Genomic DNA, 19925 nt, shown 5'->3' with positions numbered 1-19925 from the left:
ACATATTTCTTTCAACAAGCTCTTTACTATGCTAAAACAACCCAACTAAACTACCAAGCAGAATGAAAAAATATGGAAGAATAATGGGCTATGTACAATATATACAAGTTGATCAAAAATAGTGACCGAAAGAGTGATGCAACATTACCATGCAAAGTTTATGTTTGAGAACCACGGATTATCTTGAAGAATCTGGAAATGAAGTTAAGTTAATCTTGGAACCAACTTAGGCAATAATCAGCATACCTTTAGACAACCATTCACAATGCAAGATCAGATAAAATATTATTTTAATAAAATAATGTTTTAAAGAATAATTTTCTGAATGAAATCAACCTTCTGGATGACCAATTCTCAAAGGTGTTTAATTAGCTGCCTTTATTTATTAAAATAATATTTAAAAAAATATTAAGGAACTAGTAAAACAATATTTAGGAAATATTATCTGGAATAAGAAGCAAATCTTTTTGGATAAATTGTGTTTTCTTAGTTATATAACTTTAGTAAAATAATATTTAGGGAAATATTATTTCCTAGATTTAAACTAACAACCTTTTTGGGTAAATGATCTTTAGCTAACTAAAAGTAGGCAAGCACTAGTTCTTAGCTGTTAGCGGTTGGGGCTAACAAAAGAAACTTGTAGTTTGTCATCAGAATCAAACGCATACCGCTAAAATACCACTAATAAAAGGGTTAAAATGCATAAGCGTGGACAAAGCGTGATGGCTGATTTTCTGTGTTTAAAAATCACCCTTTACATAAAGTTTGTTTTAACTTTAAAACACAAACACAGAACACATAAACTGAGCACGTGTGCTGAACAGATAATCTGCTAGCACTAAGATGGCTGAAATCTCAACACAAAAAAACCAAATCTCATAAAACGAACATTGTTTAGACTATTTCATTCTAAACTAAATTTCTTCGCCCAAACATTACGTCTTATGTAAACCGTGCTGAGCAGAAGGTTTCCGGGGCGACGAAGTTGAGGAAAATCATCCACAGTGAACAAAGGGTTAACTTGCAGCTGACCTCTGTAGCTGTGGTGTGGGGCGACCTGTTTTGCCGGTCCGGCTGAACTGCATGTTACTGCTGTAGCCACGGTGATACGGTCCCATTGTCCCTCCTGCAGAGTGGGAAAAACTGCTCCACTCAGCGTTGTAGAGACAGGGTCTCTTCTGGGAACTCTCTGGAACACAGTTCAGTTCTGTAGGCCTCAGAAACAAAAGTCAAGCCACACTTGCACCTTAATTACCCCATTCATGAATGAATACCGGATACACAGACAGCATTTCATTCCTACTTAACTTAGTCCATGTGATCGCCTGATCGTACGACACTCTTGGATCCAGTTTGAAAAGTTATGTCTGTTTGCCAGCAAAGAGACATTAGCATGCTGTGGTCCTCCGTCCAGTTCCGCTGGGGACCTGCGTGGAAGAAGTCTGTTTGTTAGTGCGCGGATTTTTTATTCACACAGTGACATCAAGGGAAGTCCGCTGTTATTCCCTTCTTGTTCCTTGCTGTGCTGGAAGTAGGTTAATGTGATTTATTTTGAAAGTTCCAGAAAAGTTCTTACTGGCCTTTAATGTTGTAACCCATGGCTGTGGTCCCAAGAGGTCTTAAAATGATAATACCTGACAGAGGATGCCTGTCCTTTCTACCATGACTGCATACTAGTATACAGCACAGTACAAACAACATTTAGCTTATAAATTTAAACCTCTGTTTTTTTTACCTTTTAAATGCAGAAAAGGGATGTTGTGATGGTGCTTTTCTCCTTAACATTTCTTGCGAGTTCTTCCCTTGTCCTGTTGGCTGTTCAGCAGGTGACATTTCCACATATTAGCAGAGCTCCACACCACCATACTTAGGAATTGCTTTACAGAAAGTATCCTGAGATGAAGACTATTGCTTAAAGCTAAGCATCAGCACATACTGAGTACCTGTTCCAGATGAAAACACGTTAAACAAACTTGCATCCTTGCTTCATCCCTAAGTGAAACACAGTAAAATGACATTAATCTTCCTTCCAGTTGGTTCAGGAGGAAAAACTAAAATTTTCTTTATTAATGGGAACTTTGCAGCTCCTCGTGGAAAATCCCATAGTGCTCTTTGACTAGATATTGCTCATCCAGCTAATTCTAAATCTGTCCTAGGCTCCCCTTTAATTGGCATTCACACGGAAAACCTCCCAAGGAAGCTGTATGCCGCCTAGAGCCTTTGATCACAATCAGTTAATTATTTTTGATTTGAAGGAGCTATTCTCTATGTTTTTCAGGGCTGGTCCTCAAGGCACACTGCCCTACAAGTTTTAGATGTTCCCCTGCTTCACCACACATGATTTCAATTGATGGCTGATTGACAGGCTTTGATGAACTGCAATCAGCTGAATCAGGTATGTTGAAGTAGTGTTGGGACCCATAGCCATGGATTACAACATTAAAACTCCGGTACAAACTTTTCTGGAACTTTCAAAATAATTTGCATTTAACCGACTTCCAGCACAACTTCAGAAGGGGAAGGGGGGTAACAGCGGACTTCCCATGATGACACTGGCTATATAAAAGCACCCCCTTTCCAAGGACTCTTTCTCTTTCACACGGCCTCCAGAGGGACCGGACAGGGGAGACGCAGCGCCCTAATGTCTCTTTGCTGGCAAAAAGACATAACTCTCCAACTGGATCCGAGAGTGTCATGCGATCATCGATCATATGCACTAAGATAAGTACAAATGAATCACTGTCTGTGTGTCTGGTAGATTCATTCATGAATGGGAATTAAGGTACACGCCTGGCTTGACTTTTTCTCTGAGGCTTGCAGAAGCAAACTGTGTTCCAGAGAATTCCCAGCAGAGAAGCCAAGTGGAGCGGTTTTCCCAGTCTGGAAAGAGGACAACAGGAGGCGCTTCACCGTGGTAACGTGCAGTTTGGTCAGCCCGACAGAGCGCCCCCCCCCCCCCTAGTCACTGCTCTGGAGGTTAGCTGGAAGCTAACCCTTTGTTTCACAGAGCTTTCTTCAAACGTCGTCGTCGCCCGGACAATTCCTTCTCAACAAGTTTCAAACAAGGTTAGGGTTTGGGCAGAGAGATTTAGGGTGAAATGATCTGAACGTTTTCATTTTATGAAGTTTGGTTTTGTTTGTGTGGAACTCTGCTATCTTAGTGCTAGCAGGCTATCTGCAGCACACGTGCTCAGTTTTGTGTTCGGTGTTTGTGTGTTTTTAAAGTTAAGACAAACTTTGTTTAAAGGGTGATTTTAACACAGAAGATTGATCATAACGTGCCGTCCATGCTTATGCATTTTAACCCTTTTTATTAATGGTATTTTAAAGGTGTGTGTTTGATTCTGGTGCTAAGTTATCAGCTTCTTTTGTTAGCTTTCACTGCTAACAGCTAAGAACACGTGCTTGCTACTAAAGAATATTTACCCAGAACGGTTGTTAGTTTTCAATCCAGTAAATAATATTTCCCTAACATTATTATACTAAATTTGATAACTAAGTAAACACCATTAAGCCCCATTTCTCTAGAAAGAAGTGGCTCTTTTCCAAAATATTTCCTTAAATATTTGACCATTTCCTTAATAATATTTCTTTAAATATTATTTTAATAAACAAAGGCAGCTAAGGATACACCTTTGAAAATTAGTCATCTAGAAGGTTGGTTTTATTCAGCAGACCATTCTTTAAAACATTATTTTATTAAAATAATATTTTATCTGATCTTGCATTGTGAATGGTTGTCTAAATGTTTGCCGATTATTGCCTAAGTTAGTTCCAAGACTATCTTAACTTCATTTCCAGATCCTTCAAGATAATCCTTGGTTCTCAAACAAAAACATTGCATGGTAATGTTGCATCACTCTTTTGGTCATAATTTTCAATCATCTTTAATCAACTTGTTTATATTGTACATAGCCCATTAGTCTTCATTATTCTTTCATTCTGCTTGGTAGTTTAGTTGGATTGTTTTAGCATAGTAAAGAGTTTGTTGGTTGAAATATGTTTGATTTTGAGTTAACTTATCTTTGTTAATAAATTCTTGTATTTTAAGAAATTGTGTGAACTCATTCCGTGTGTGCAGAGTTTTGCTGTTCAATAATGTCAGAGCTTGTCTCACCCTTTTCTATCTTGTCCTGATACCATTGCCTTACTGGGCTGGTATTCACAGGACAAGCCTTAACAGACCAAAATATTATTTGATAAAATATAAAATTATTAACATTAAATATTAAATAATTCTTTCAGATTTATAGTCACAACAGTAGGAAAACTTAAATCATGCAGGGCAGTGTGCTTTAAGGACCAGGGTTAAAGAACACTACTCTAAGCTTCCCCCATAGAGATGCGGGCAGCTCCCCTGATCACTAAGGCTGAGCCCAGCCACTCTAAGGAGGAATTTCATTTCAGTCTCTTGTATCTGGAATCACATTCTTTCCGCCATGAACATAACAGAGAGTTGGAATGCAGGTTTAGTAGCTGACTCGACTGCTATGTCTATACTACAGACCAAAATACTACCCTAATTATTGTTGACAAATCAAATCTATCTATCTGATTCTCTGTCTTCCTATCACTCATGAACTACATACCAGAATATTTCTTCACATGCATTGGGGCCTCTGCCTCCCATTGACAATCATTCCATCTTTTCTTGTTGAAAACCAATGCTTCAGAAAAGAAATGAGTTGAGTCACATTCCATCCATTTTTATGAGTCGTGCAGTGCATGATGAACAGTATAGTCTAAAGACACCAACAGAACCATGTTATATCCTAAAGACATATAAAGTTCTGAGGTTTCCGGACTAGACACCTACTTCCCACAACTGCACCATGAGATCCTGTCAATAAATACAGCAAACAAACTGGTTAAAATGGGCAGCAGTAATTTAATTCAGGTCAAATCTGTAGAAGAATTTTAATCCAGAATTTAAATTTTTAATTTGCTTAATTTTACTTATGTTTGCTTATCCTTATATATTTTTAGAAAATATTTATCAGTATGAGTTAAACTTAAACGCAGCCTGTGTGTGATCTGTGTATGATGTGTGTGTGATCTGCGTGTGACTTCTGTGACAACTGTGCTGGAGATCATAAGGTTATCACATTCTCATGGTGTGGTTTTGTGTATGTCTGGGTTGCAGGAGGAAGGTTCTGGTAATGAGTATAAAATACTTTGAGTGGTAGCTGTATTTCAGTGTCATTGTAAAGCTGATGGTTTTGGTCCGTCACTCTCCTGTTGCAACAGTCAATAAGTATTTAATCTTACTGTCAGGTTCAAACAACCTAAAATACCTATAACATCACAAAAAAGAAGAGAAAGACAAGATAATTAGTTTCTTACTCGCTGTGAGGAGAACGGACAGAGATGTGCTTCAGTTACAAATCTCCTACCGCTCTGAAACACATCTCGCCAAATCCTCTTTTTATTATCTTTAGGGCGGTCCCTAGTTACATGAGCGTTGCTGCTCTAAAGGGTGGGGGAACAAACAGCAGCAACGTGACATAGATCATGTACCCCTTTATCTTGTACAAACACACTTGCATAGTCTCCATAATCTTAAGATATGTGCGATCCTCTCAGCACGATCAACTGTTATCTTTGTGATGAGTCCCCAACTGTGATTGCATCATCTCGATTCCACCTTTCCTCCTTGGCTGCAAAAGAACTCATCACATGTTTGCTTACACATACAGCATGAAAGGTTATAAAGGTCAAATAGTAAAGATAAATAGAAGAGCAAATGTAAGATATATCTATATACAATTATTCCAGCACTTACTATATAACCAACTGGTTGTCTCATAAAATTATTTAAAGGTTTAATTTCCACCACAAAAGCAGGGACAGACTCAAATTTATGCTGAGAATGCCTTCACAGATATTTTTTGTGGATACAGGGACTGTGAAAACAGCAGACCATGTTTCCTTAATGCTCTCAACCAAATTACTTCAGGGGACACCATCGGAAGCTTTCTCCACATGTACAAAACACATGTGAACTCAAACATCAAACTTCCATAGCTCTATTAATAGGAGGTATAGTCCATTGTTTCTTGACCAGGATGAAAGCCACGCTCACTATTATAAGATCCATTGGTCTAGATTATTAATAACATGTATTTTCAAAATAAGTCTAAAGCCAAGTCTAAAGTGAGGCCCTAGCAGCTTAACTACTTTTCAGAGGCCCTTTGCAGATGACACATTATGAAAGCTTTCCTAAGGCACTGGTTATTGGATATGCTTGATTACGCGTCATTATGGCTTATGTAAGATGCAGGTTAGTCACATTCTATCTGCTTGGCTCAGCTGAAAGAGATGAGATTAATTCAGTGGGGAGTCTTCAGCCTCTGTCTCAGTCTGACATGATGGTTGCTCTCTGGCCCCGCAGTAATGTGAAAAGTTGCATCTCTGGATGAGCAAAATAATGTCGCTATTTCACCCCTATCCCCACAACTGAAGATGCTCCAGGATGTTTCTGCTCAGATTCTGGGAAATTCAAAAACATTACTTGGATACACAAATCATCCAGCAAAAGCATGAATATTTCAAATAAACATTATGCAGACATATTATTAGCTTCATAAGAATGGTGATAACAATTGGTTGTTGAGTGTATCTTGACAGTTACTAAAATTACATTAGCTCATTAAGCTTCACCAAAATGTGTTAGGAACTGAGACTTTTTATTAGAATTTGTTGGGTTTGTGCGGATCTGATTTTCAGCCTTTGATCTGGTCAGTTATCTGAATTGTATGACTCAGTTTGTTGAATGTACTACTGTTATATTCTGATGGTTTTCATTCAGAAAAAATAAAAAAATATTGAGGTTAAGCATACTATTTGTTGCTATTTCCTCTTGTCCTGTGTAACCAAAAAAGTGATACCCACCTATTTGTGCGCGAAAATCTGAAAGGCGTCTATAACTGAGTCTTTATGAGGTTTATGTTTTAAACTTAGGTGTTAAGACAGTCCTTTCCAAAAGTCCAGTCTTGAGGTGAAATTGCATCCCTGCGCTTTAATTCCTCACACTTATCTGAGCACATAATAAAGTTGGAGAACAGGAATGTATGGCAGTAAAGTTGATGTTAATAGAATGGAGTGATACTGGTCTGAGGCTGAACACCCCATAGTCATATTGACTGGCCACAATAATCTGTCTTACCTGCAAAATATTTAAAGACTAAATCCCAGGCAGTCTAAATATTATTTGTTTTTTTATGCATTCACCTTTCTATCACCTACTGTACAGGGTTCTGCGATGCCTTTCCAGAAATGCTTCTCAGACAGTTCTGTCCCAATGACTGTGGTGGCCTTTCTCAGAATAATTGCAGTTATATGTTTGTTCTTTTTAGAACAAATGCTATTTCTTTGTTTGTAGCCCCATTCTGAGTATTGTAGTGATATATATGCTGCCTACTGCACTTCCAAAATTACGGTGGTGAAAATGGCTAAAACATTGTATCAGGGAGGTGTCTCAAGAAGAGTAAGATGTGCAAACATAGTATGTTATTGAAGCCATACCATTACAATGCAACACCTGTGCATCTTTCCAGGATATTTGGAGGAGTGCTTCTCTCTCATTGCCATCACGATAGGTTCACAGTGATCTCTGGTAATTCATGATGAAATTTTATTGCTGAGGCATCACTCGTTAATCAGTCTATGCCTCCTGGTTATGGCAGTGCTCCTGATGCAGCCATTTCTGATGTTCTGTTATTGATAAGTCAGTCCATGGGACATTGAAAAAAGTTATTTAAACCCTTTGCGGAATGAGAGACAAGGTAATATAAAGAGTTCAATACCTGTGTCTGAATCACAGACATTGATGTCCTGCGTTTCCATAATGCTTGCCACACAATACAATCATCCTCCCTTTGTGTGATCTACCTTGTGCAAACCATGGTCTACACATGCTGAGAAATTGGACTTCATGGCATTCTGAAAAGGGCAACTCATTCAAGTGATAGGGATGTTATCTAATATATCTTTGAGATATCTATAAAAAACACTGTTTTGAATGTCTGTTGGATACTTTAACCACAGCCTGTAATGCTATCATTCCAATTCTAATATCACCATTTATCTGTTCTACTGCCCTCTCTAGCTTTGGCAGCTTCTTAAGAGTACATCTTTAGTAGTCTGCTTGTGTACCAAATTAGGAACAAACTGGACTATTTCTTGCAGGTGCTTAACTTTTTTCAGTCAGAGTGTAATAATGACAGATGTTTGCTGAAAATGGGGCATTACTAATTGAGAGATTTCTCGCAAACAATATGGTTGCTCCGGGGAGGCGCTGGGTTAAAAGCAACGCCCAGAGAAAGGTTGGATGAGAACCCATCTCAGCTGCCCTGTGATAAAATGAAAGACATTAACACACAATATCTTTGCAATCTTTTATTATATCAACGTTCACCTGAATGGCTGCTGCATGTTATCAATAAACCTATGTGTCATAGTGGTGAAATGTTTCACTGATCACCATAAGTTTAACAAAAAAGACATTAAAAGAAGTGTTTCATACTAAGTGAACAATACTAAGGTACATCTTATCTCACTCAAAATATATCACACATTTGTTTTTGTTATGGAACATTGCAATGGGAACAAAAGTGTGTGTATGTGTTCATGGAGGAATGGTAGACTCAAACATATTTTGAAAAATACGTCTGTATACTGAGGAGGTCTGACATAGCTGCGGAAAAATAGTTGTCTATAAATGATATCCCATGCTGATTAAATTTCTATCTTTGAGAAAAGAAGAAAAAGAATCTTGGAGGTTACTTGTCATTGATACAACAAATGTGAGAATCTAGTTTCAGATGAACAGTTGGCTCACAGAGTTTTGATGGACACACATTGGAAATGCTGACAATAATGTGAGGATTTGTGATGCAGAACACAGGTACAGCCATTATCATGCCCTGGCTCTAACAGAGCTTGTTTCTCCTCTCCACATTCTCAACAGTCACTAGTCATGCTGCTGCATCTCCATGGCATTTCTGAGAGATGCCTTTCCCCTCCCATCCATTTGTCTGTAAACCTGTAGGCAAACTAGAATTCTGGAAAATCTCTTTAGTAGGCTAAAAGTATAAACAGGAGCTTATGCAGGAAGAGAAGAGTGATGAAAAGTAATGGGTCCATAGTGCTCATTATTCTGCAGGCTGGATGAAAGATAGAGACAGACAGAAGACAAGAGAAAAACTGTTAGAACACAGTTGTTAGATAGGAGTCAGAATTATATCTGCATATCTCATTCAGGCAATTGATTGGACAACGTAGGATGGTTTTAATGGATTAGAGGCTAAATCACCTGAAGTGGTAGGATCCAGGTAAACAACAAATATCATATTAGACTAAACAAAGAGTAATACTATTACTTATATACAGTATATGTATATCTTACTCTCCACCCAAGGAGCCTGTGCTCTCCTGATCTGCTGCTTCGCCCTGCTCTGCTTGCAGGAACTGTTGCTTTGTGACGCAACGCACTGCCCCGCCCCATCTTCGCTGCTTGTTGTTCTGGCCTGCTCCTCCTGTAGAGCCTGTGCTCCGCTGGCCTGCTGTTACATTTTGCTGCTCATGCCCGGCTTCCAGCTCTGCCCCGCTTCACCAGCGGGGCTTGTGCTCTGCCACCTTGCTGCATCTTCCTATTAATAAAGGACTATGACTCTGGCTGAAATACAATACTACTTCTCTAAACCTCAGAAAATAATGCTCCTGTCTTCTTTTTTAGAGGTGTGTATTTATAACAAAGAGATCATGACAGTTATTGTCACTAAGATTTTTGTTTTGGCTTACGAAATAGGACCCCAGAATGCAGACGAACAGGCAGTGTAATGGTAAGTGAAAAAAAAAGATTTAATCAACAAGAATTCACTCACAGATGAGGCAGGAACAAAACAGAAACAGGCTGGCCAGACAGGCATGGCATGGTCCAAAAAGCAAGACATGTGCATGATCTGTAAACAAGACGATTTGAGAATGTTTCCACGAGGAATAAACAGGACAGGTGTGTATATATGGTGAGTGAACCAGGTGAAACAAGAAGACAGATTAACTAGGTGCAGGTGAACCGGAAAACGTTAACTGACAGAAGAACAAAACGTGGCTGGAGCAAAACAGAGACTCTTGAACACAAACTAACAGAAACTAGAAAAACATGAAACAAAAGCATAACCAGATCCGAAAACCAAACTTAACAAAACATGAACAAGATGACAAAACTAAAGCATGACCAGAAAAACAAACAGAAACATGATTCAAAAATCTAACAAGAATAATAATAATAATAATAATAAACAGAAGAACGATTCAAAACCTTAACTGTGAAAAACATAAAGGAAAAACCCGAAACCAAAAAACCAAACAAACCCAAATCATAACAATTTTAGAAAGTGCCCAAATTGTAGATCCTTATGGCTGCCCCCATTTCTATTGTGATGATATGAAACATTTTAATTTGTTATTTTCTTTATGCTTTCGCACCTGTATGCCAGAATCTTATTCTTGGAGGAGTTGGCATTTTTGCGAAATATTATTGTTAATACACTGTTCTCCTATCGAAGTCAAAAAATAGATTTATTAGTTCTAAATATCAAGCTCTCTAATCATTTCACATTAAAAGTAGTTGGTTGTTATCACCACCTTCCCCTTCAGCACCTTCTTCTTCAATGATGGCTTTAAGCAATGCCCTAGCTCCGTTTAACAGGTCAGAAGCTGTTAAACTGCTGGGTGATCTTATTTGGGACATGCTTAATCCACCTGAGAATGTTCTGCTGTTTGATTCTCTAAATCTTCATCAAATTGTATTTCAACCAACATATGACCCAAAAATATCAAACAAAGCATCACTAATTGACTTGATCTTAACAAATTCTCCCCATATGTACTCTACTGGCACTTTTTGCAGTGACTTTAGTGATCTTTGTTGTATTGCTTGCATTCATAAGGGCCATTTTATCAAACTACCTTGGGAAGCTTAGCCAGTGGCGGGTTCTTAAACAAAACCAGTGCCGAGTCTTTTTAATATGACCTTTTTGAAGTACTTTGGGAAGTAACTGTATGTGTTCCAACTGTAGACAAAGCATATATTGAAATATTTAAAGATCATTTCATTTTAGTCTTTAATAAGAATGTCCCAGTAAAGAAACTAGGTGTAAAAATTCGCATCAATCCCTGGTTCTCTAAAAAGCTGTCGTTACTGCTAAGGACAAACAATGCTGCCCGGTGCAAAGCTAGAAAATCTGGTTTGGAATGTGCCTGACTTTCTTTTTGTCAGCTTAAAAATGAGGTAACGTAAGCAGTATGACAAGCAAATATTAATTACTTTAGGGAGCGACTCAGGTGCAATTCAAATTCTCAACTATTCTGGAAAACAGTAAAGCAGTTGGAAAATAAATAATCAGCTTCACCATTATCTATCCATATACTACCGTGGTTAGAGACTAACTTTGTATGGCAGATCTCTATGAGCTGCGTGAAGCTGACACCCCACCCACTTGAAAAATTCCAGCAAATAGACAGAATGGTTAGTGCTTCGTTTGTGCAGGTTTGTGCCGTTAAAATTTTTGTTTGTGCTGTTTTGGTTTCTGAGATATTAAAGATTATTTTTTAGGTCATCCAGAGGTCACCATCCCCCCATTTTACTCCGAATTGAACCGGAGTGGGCTCATTTTTTAGTGCTTCATTTGTGCAGGTTTGTGCCGTTAAAATTTTCGTTTGTGCTGTTTTAATTTCTGAGATATTATAAGGTTTAATTTCGGCCGATGACGTCACCATCCCCCCATTTTACTCCGAATTGAACCGGAGTGGGCTCATTTTTTAGTGCTTCGTTTGTGCAGGTTTGTGCCGTTAAAATTTTCGTTTGTGCTGTTTTATTTTCTGAGATATTATAAGGTTTAATTTCGGCCGATGACGTCACCATCCCCCCATTTTACTCCGAATTCAACCGGAGTGGGCTCATTTTTTAGTGCTTCGTTTGTGCAGGTTTGTGCCGTTAAAATTTTCATTTGTGCTGTTTTAATAACTGAGATATTATAAGGTTTAATTTCGGCCGATGACGTCACCACCCCCCCATTTTACTCCGAATTCAACCGGAGTGGGCTCATTTTTTAGTGCTTCGTTTGTGCAGGTTTGTGCCGTTAAAATTTTTGTTTGTGCTGTTTTGGTTTATGAGATATTAAATAATATATTTTTTTAGGTCATCCAGAGGTCACCATCCCCCCATTTTGCTCCAAATTGAACCGGAGTGGTCTACCTTTTTAATGCTGTTTGTGCTGCTTTTATGTACAAGCTATATAATTTTCTTTCAGGCGATCACTGACGACTTAAATCGATGACGTCTATGGCCTGCGCTGAACATCATCACCACCAAGCAAGCAGTTATTAATTTCGTGTTTTTCTTTCATCATGCAAGTTAAATTGTGTTTTTATCCGATGTTGTAAAATGTATGCCTCGTTATAGTGTTTTGCACTTTATTCAGGGCATGAGGTGGGCACATGACCAATATATTCATAGTTGGACAGTATTTCCCATCCCATGCATGAAGCTAGTAAAGACATGGAGAGGTACTTTAGCCTAAGTGAAGCTTTACCTTAAGTGGACAAAAGTACTTTTTTGCAGATCAGAGCTGCTGTTAGACTTTATAGACTAACCATCACTGCTTCCAACAAACAATAGGTTTTCTACTTTCATGCCAATATTGAAGTTTTTATCTGATCAAGTTTTTATCTGATCAAGTGTTTACATAAATGCTGTCACCACTGTCACCTGATTGTTCTGCACGCCTAATTTAATATATATAACCTATACCTTACTGATAACTGCACAGTATTGTATTTTTCCTCTCTTTTATTGTAAATCCCTTTCAGCCTTTTTGTGATTGTTTTTTGCACTTTGTTTCTTATAGCTTTTAGTTTGGGTAAGTTTTCTACTTTTTTAGATAAATATGAACCTGTGTACTTTCATTGCCTTATTGGTTTGGTGCTGACACACTCAAATGTTCCTATTGTGGAACAATAAAGGTTTTCTATTCTAATTAATTGAGAGAGATAACCATGACTTCTGAGATCACGCATAACCAAGTTACTGTTTGAAAATGTAATCTACATTATACTTTCAAAGAAGAATAAACACTTCTGATTTGGAAAATTAACTTTATGTTATAAATCACCACAGGCAAAATATGGCATACTTAACCATCTAAGAACTTGTAACAAAGAACATTAAAATAGAACCTATTTCTGGTCAGGAATATCAAACCATGGCAAAATGTATTTGCCTTTTGATCTGGGCTTCTCAGAAATTTTCCCCCAAAATGTGTTGATTCACAGCATTCAGTCTGCTGTGTATAACGCTGCATGTGGTTGTATTGTCTTCTTTTCAGACACAGTCTTCACTATATTTGCCAGGTCATCATAAAGCTCCCACACACATGGAGCTCTTCGGCAGTATGCAATGTAATGTCCCAGACCATCTTTAGTCAAGCTTCCCTTGAAAGCGATGACTCCTCTCAAAGAGAATGTCTTTCCTTGGAGAGCAACAGTGGGGGGAAATTCACTCAAAGGAAACTGAGTTGTGTTTGCAAGGTCAGTGTCAATCCATGTTATTTCTCCAATGCTGTAGCTGTGAGTAACAGTTCCAGCACAGAGCATTTTTCCTGAGGTGCTGGCTCCTGTTTTGAATTCAAGTGGACATTCTGATTCCTTCGGTAGTGGGCGAAGGCAGGGAGACTCCGGAAGGAAGAGTCCATTTTCCACTGAAATGTCAAGCTGAGCCATGCCACAGTCCATCAGCACAGAAATGTCAGGAGAAACAAATGGTACTTCCCTTGTTGTTCCTTTGTTTAGCTGGCAGAACTGTGAAGAGCAGTGTTTTGAGATGTAAACGCTGGATATATTTCTCATTGTTTTTCCAATGACCGTGGAGATATTGCACTGGGCATCGATTTGATGGGCACCAGACCTCAACTGGATTTTTTCAAACATTGCACTAAGCAGCTCTGCCCTCTGTAAATAGATCTTTGGGGTCACACCATCTGTAGCAATGGCTTTTACCAGCAGCAAGATGGGGTTGTCACTGTTGTTCCTAACAACATTTTGAAATGCTGAGCTGTCACAGAAAGCACAGCATAAGCACTGACAAAACGCATCAAATGCACATGTGTTCAGAACAGAGATTGTTGATTTCCCAACTCTAATCGGTTGATGCAGGTTTCCATTTTTTAATAGTCCCACGTTCACTCTTTTTGCCCCAAACGATGGATCTGCATGGAGCCATTCAGTGCAGGAAGTGAGATAAGAAGTTCTCTTCCTTTTTTTGGGTGGAAGAATTAGTCCCCTCCAGTTTTCAACCACGTCTTCATCTGTTGGAGGAATGTTTGTGGTTTCATCGGATTCTACAGAATGGTGAGAATCCATTCTTGTCTTGGCTTCAGCACTGTGGGTAGTCATGGATACAGAGTTTGTTTCGGAAACTTTTGCTAATCCAGATGTTTCCTCATCATTTTTCGCTTTTGCAGAACAAATCCGCATATTTCCTTCAATAAAGGAAAGATGATGAGAAATAAAGCGATCAACTCGAATGGGTAAGTTCTCGTGTTTAAAAAGGCCATGCTTTACATTTTTGAATTCTGCTTTAACAGTGGCTGAGCTTGCTGTGAGGTTGGTGCTTTTGAAGAGGGGGACCATTACTCCTGTCCAAAGTGGTAAGTAACTTGCTAGTCTTATTATGTGTGGAACAATATCAGGGAGGAAATGGATATTATCCCTATCCCCATTGGCTGCAGCGAGTGACCTGCTCTCCTCGCATATGTTTGATACCCAGCCGCGTAGGTCAGTCTGGATCTCGTCAAAAGAATCCACTTGATGCATTTCATTTGGATCTTCAGCTGGAATGATGATGAAGTCTTCTGTGATCCGGGTTTTTAGATATTTTTTGCACATCTCTGATTCGAGAGGGACTCCAGAACTATCATCACCCTCTGCCTCACTGAGGGCCACAACAGTGATGGCATGTATTAGCTGTTTTGCATGGTCCAAGCACTGTGATTGAAGAAGCTTTGCTATTGCCCTGACAAAGAAATCTTTGACACGGTGTGACTTGTTTTTCAGGCAGTCCCACTGACAGATCATCTTTATGCAGTGTGCCACATCAACCCTGATAAAACAAGGAGGAAGTTTTGCAGACTGGTTCCCAAGTAGCAAACGGAAGCATTCGTTAATGTATGTCTTCAGATTGGGGTAAGGAGTGAAGGCCTTCACCAGAGCACCAAGAATAGCCAGAGAAAAGTCACTCACGGCTTCCTTTGGTATAGCAGCACCTGTACGAAGCCATTCTGTCAGCCATGTTGCAATTGCATTAATGTCGTGTCTCTCTGACAGCATTTGCACAACTGGGACTGAGCAGTTGTCCCCTGTCAGAACGCCTTGATATAAGAAGATGTGGCCAGATGTACCATTTGGTCTCACCAGTCTTCTCACAACTGAGCCAGTTGCGTCAAAGCAAACTACTGAGGGGCATTTTTTGGACAATGCCTTATACACATGTAGCTGTGTTTGACTCCAATAGTGGCAGAAGAACTTGTCTAGACCAATGTCTCTTATACTACCACTGTGAGGTGTGCTATATTTGAATAACTGCAAAGACAAAATGGGATCTTTGTCACCTAATTCCAAATCTCTTCTCTCCTGCTTAGCTTTTCGTATGGTGGCCAAATTTGGAAGGTGACTTGGCTCAGCATCTCCAATATCCATCAAATCTGATGCCTTCGCTGACCTCCATACAGCCGGCTCCATCCTGCCCTCACACAGTTCTTTTGAAATCTGTGCACGAAGGTTTCCAGACATGAACCTCTTGGATTGCCCAGTGTGCAGGGAGATATCAGTGTCTTCGATGGAACACTGAAGCAGCATTGGGCTGTTTACCGTTGGCTCTCTAGCACAAGTCATTTTAATATGGCCTTGACACTCTTTACATAAGCCTTTGATATCTATGTAGTTGCTTGTGACAGTTGGATAAACCTTTGCTCTCTGGAACACAAATGTACATGTGCTTTTGATCTTTTTCCAAATCAGATGGTTAATTACATGACTCCAAGTGCCAGGCTTCAAAATCATATATTCCCTTTTGCCAGATGATGAAAACTTGTCATTATATTCCACTTTCTCAGGTACAAATTTGATCCATTCCTCAAAAGGAACTTCAAGCTGAAAACCTGAGCAGTCGTCTTGTCCAGGAGAAATGGAGCCAGAGTCAAACTCTGTGTCCACACTGCTCTCACGATCACTTTCCTGCTCACTGATCTCCAAACATGACCAGATGTTGTGTCTGTTTGACTTTATAAAAGTGTACAGGGCTTTTGGAGACATCTTGTTTTCCAGCTGCTGACTTAATACTGTCCAAATAGTGGCAGCTGGAGTGGCTATTTTGCCATTAAGAAGGATAGCCTCTTTGGAAGTGCAGAGAACTGCAATAAGGGAATCCCTGTCTATTGATGGCTGTCGAGGCATCTAGTTAAAGAACGAAAAGGCTTTGATTAGCATTAATCAAAATATTATTCTGGCCTATATAATCTCCCAAAGCCACAAAACATTGATATTTCAGCATTCTATCACAACTCAAAAACTCAGTTTAAATTGTTCTCTCAAATCTGTAAGCCATTTATGCAGTGTTGTAATTATAGTATGTTTTTATTTTATTTTAAATGTTGAATTTTTTACCACTACTTGTCTTGTGAATTTTCAATTGAAGTATCTGTTCAACTTTAAAAACGTGTCTTAGTTCTGTGGAGTCTACTGATGTGCCTAAACATCGATGACTAAAAATGAATGGAATAGCTGCAAAATGAAGCCTTGCAGAATCTTTGTTTCAACATTTTTTAAAAGTCTGGACTTTTAAAAAACAGTGTTTTATCTAAAACCTAAACATTATTAGCTCACTTACCTTGTAAAAGTGTAGTAAAACGTTTAAATTACGGCCAAAACAAGGTCAGTGGTGGGGGTCAGTACGTGGGTGGAGCCAATCCCTATGACATTGTGTGAGAACTTAGTATATCAAAGTTGACAAGCGCTTTTAAAATTCTTACATTTAATGTCAGAAATTAGAAATTAATGCTTGACGCATTTAAAAATTTTATTTAAACAAAAAGTAAATTACTTGGTTATGAACTTTGAGCCAATGACCAACTCGCACTTCTGCTTTTGTCCAGCGTACACGAGCTGAATTAGATTATTAAAACCACAACAGTAACACAGAACAGTTATTGAAATTATAAACATTACATCATAGTGGTCGCAGACCATGTCAGGTTTTGGGCAAGGAATGTGTAGCTGCAGCTGGTGGATTTTTCCCCATTTGTGAGAGGATAATATTGAATTACTGTGTAGAAAGATAAAGGTATTGGTGACTTAGTAGACATATTTAAAGCAAATTTCTTTGAGACCAAAAAAGTTTCATAATCTTTATTAAGGAATAAAGTGCAAAACACTATAACAAGGCATACATTTTACAACATCGGATAAAAACACAATTTAACTTGCATGATGAAAGAAAAACACAAAATTAATAACTGCTTGCTTGGTGGTGATGATGTTCAGCGCAGGCCATAGACGTCATCGATTTAAGTCGTCAGTGATCGCTTGAAAGAAAATTATATAGCTTGTACATAAAAGCGGCACAAACAGCATTAAAAAGGTAGACCACTCCGGTTCAATTTGGAGCAAAATGGGGGGATGGTGACCTCTGGATGACCTAAAAAAATATATTATTTAATATTTCATAAACCAAAACAGCACAAACGAACATTTTAACGGCACAAACCTGCACAAACGAAGCACTAAAAAATGAGCCCACTCCGGTTCAATTCGGAGTAAAATGGGGGGATGGTGACGTCATCGGCCGAAATTAAACCTTATAATATCTCAGAAATTAAAACAGCACAAACAAAAATTTTAACGGCACAAACCTGCACAAACGAAGCACTAAAAAATGAGCCCACTCCGGTTCAATTCGGAGTAAAATGGGGGGATGGTGACGTCATCGGCCGAAATTAAAACTTATAATATCTCAGATATTAAAACAGCACAAACGAAAATTTTAACGGCACAAACCTGCACAAACGAAGCACTAAAAAATGAGCCCACTCCGGTTCAATTCGGAGTAAAATGGGGGGATGGTGACGTCATCGGCCGAAATTAAACCTTATAATATCTCAGAAATTAAAACAGCACAAACAAAAATTTTAACGGCACAAACCTGCACAAACGAAGCACTAAAAAATGAGCCCACTCCGGTTCAATTCGGAGTAAAATGGGGGGATGGTGACGTCATCGGCCGAAATTAAAACTTATAATATCTCAGAAATTAAAACAGCACAAACGAAAATTTTAACGGCACAAACCTGCACAAACGAAGCACTAAAAAATGAGCCCACTCCGGTTCAATTCGGAGTAAAATGGGGGGATGGTGACCTCTGGATGACCTAAAAAATAATCTTTAATATCTCAGAAACCAAAACAGCACAAACAAAAATTTTAACGGCACAAACCTGCACAAACGAAGCACTAACCATTCTGTCTATTTGCTAGAATTTTTCAAGTGGGTGGGGTGTCAGCTTCACGCAGCTATCTCTATGTTATCTTGCACATCTAAGGTTCTGGAGAGACTTGTTAACAAACAGTTAATTTGTTACATTGAGGTCAACAATTTGTTTTTTCCTGCACAGTCTGGTCTCCGTTCTTGTCATGGATGTGTTACAGCAGTTTTAAAACGTATAAATGATATAACTTCCAAACAGCACCGCGCTACAATATTCATTTATTTATCAACAGCTTTTGATTCTGTGAACCATTCCAGTCTGATCAAATGACTTAGCAGAATTGGGGTTTCCAATCAGTTGTTAACATTGTTTTCTCAGACAGAGCACAACAAGTGATTATAGACTGTTCTCAGTATTTTGTGCCTCCAAACATGTGCCTCAGTGGTCCATCCTTGCCCCTACTTTGTTCTCCATTTACATCAATGATATCCCGCAACCTGTAAGTAAAGGTGCTGTACATTTCTACACAGATGATACTATTTTGTATGCCTTTGGTGCATCCTCTGAAAACAAAACTTCTTGGATATTCAAAACACCTTTGCTTATCTGGAGCTTTCCTTGATTGTGAAGAAAACTAAAGTCCTATGGTTTAACCTTTAAAAAAATCTCTTAATCTCTCCAACTTGTATTTTACCACCATAGATGGAGCAGATTACCTCAAGTCCCTCTACTTGGGAATCTGGTTAGATAGCTTATTGTCCTTTCGTCACCACATCTCCATGAAGCAAACTACAGTCAAAGCAAAACTTGGCTTTCTGTACAGAAACGGCTCTTCTTTTACATCTTCGGGAAAAAGAGTAATTGTTGAAATGTGTATTCTTCCCTTGTTTGATTACGGGGACATAATCTATCACCATGCTTGCAAAGGAAGTCTTCAAAAACTAGATGCAATTTTTCATTCTGCCATTCAATTTATTACCAATGCCCCATATAAAATATAGGAAAAATCTTTCAATCTGAAGCGGTTTTGTGTGAGCAGTTTGCGGGTAAGCCCAGATGAAACCAGTTGATTCTCCAGATCCCATGAGAAAAATCCAAGAGTCCAGGAGTCATCTAAAAAGGGTGGCTAGGCAGAAGGATGCCTTCACAGACGTGCAAGTTACCCACGCTATGGGCACTAGCACACCCCCATACCATCACAGATGCTGGCGTTTGAAGTTTGTGGCAATAACAATCTGGATAGTCCTTTTCCTCTTTGGCCTGGAGGACATGACATCTATGATTTCCAAAAACAAATTGAAATGTGCACTCGTTGGACCACATTACACTTTTCCACTTTGCATCATTCCATCTCAAATGAGCTCGGGCCCAGAGAAGCCGGCTGCA

At 38.8% G+C, this 19925-nt stretch overlaps 1 protein-coding gene and 1 long non-coding RNA gene across 9 annotated transcripts in view; one reads left to right on the top strand and one right to left on the bottom strand.

The window, feature by feature from the left end:
* Positions 1 to 5364: 5364 nt before the first annotated feature.
* Positions 5365 to 19925, bottom strand: part of vstm2b (V-set and transmembrane domain containing 2B) — a 33667-nt gene continuing 19106 nt past the window's right edge. For 2 of the 4 annotated variants that reach the window (XM_047362246.1, XM_047362247.1), the window contains 2 exons: positions 9885 to 9962; positions 5365 to 9164 (listed from right to left, as the gene is read on the bottom strand). In XM_047362246.1, the coding sequence (XP_047218202.1) occupies positions 9076 to 9164; positions 9885 to 9962 (167 nt within the window). In that variant the 3' untranslated portion in view covers positions 5365 to 9075. The remainder of the gene's footprint in view (positions 9165 to 9884; positions 9963 to 19925) is intronic. The other 2 variants (XM_047362249.1, XM_047362248.1) reach the window with 1 other exon arrangement.
* On the top strand, positions 11774 to 16688 carry LOC124866454. 5 transcript variants are annotated; one of them, XR_007037820.1, is made up of 5 exons: positions 11774 to 11843; positions 13389 to 13590; positions 13717 to 13823; positions 14646 to 14708; positions 15115 to 16688. It is a non-coding gene; the product is annotated as an uncharacterized LOC124866454 (long non-coding RNA). The 5 variants fall into 5 exon arrangements; XR_007037821.1 differs by lacking the exon at positions 11774 to 11843 and adding an exon at positions 12468 to 12570; XR_007037822.1 differs by lacking the exons at positions 11774 to 11843; positions 15115 to 16688 and adding exons at positions 14828 to 14835; positions 14932 to 15016 and having other exon boundaries at positions 12478 to 13590.

The sequence above is a fragment of the Girardinichthys multiradiatus genome, chromosome 4 (assembly GCF_021462225.1).
Source record: "Girardinichthys multiradiatus isolate DD_20200921_A chromosome 4, DD_fGirMul_XY1, whole genome shotgun sequence".
In the NCBI taxonomy this organism is placed as follows: Eukaryota; Metazoa; Chordata; class Actinopteri; order Cyprinodontiformes; family Goodeidae; genus Girardinichthys; species Girardinichthys multiradiatus.
This window is presented reverse-complemented; position numbering and strand designations above follow the sequence as displayed.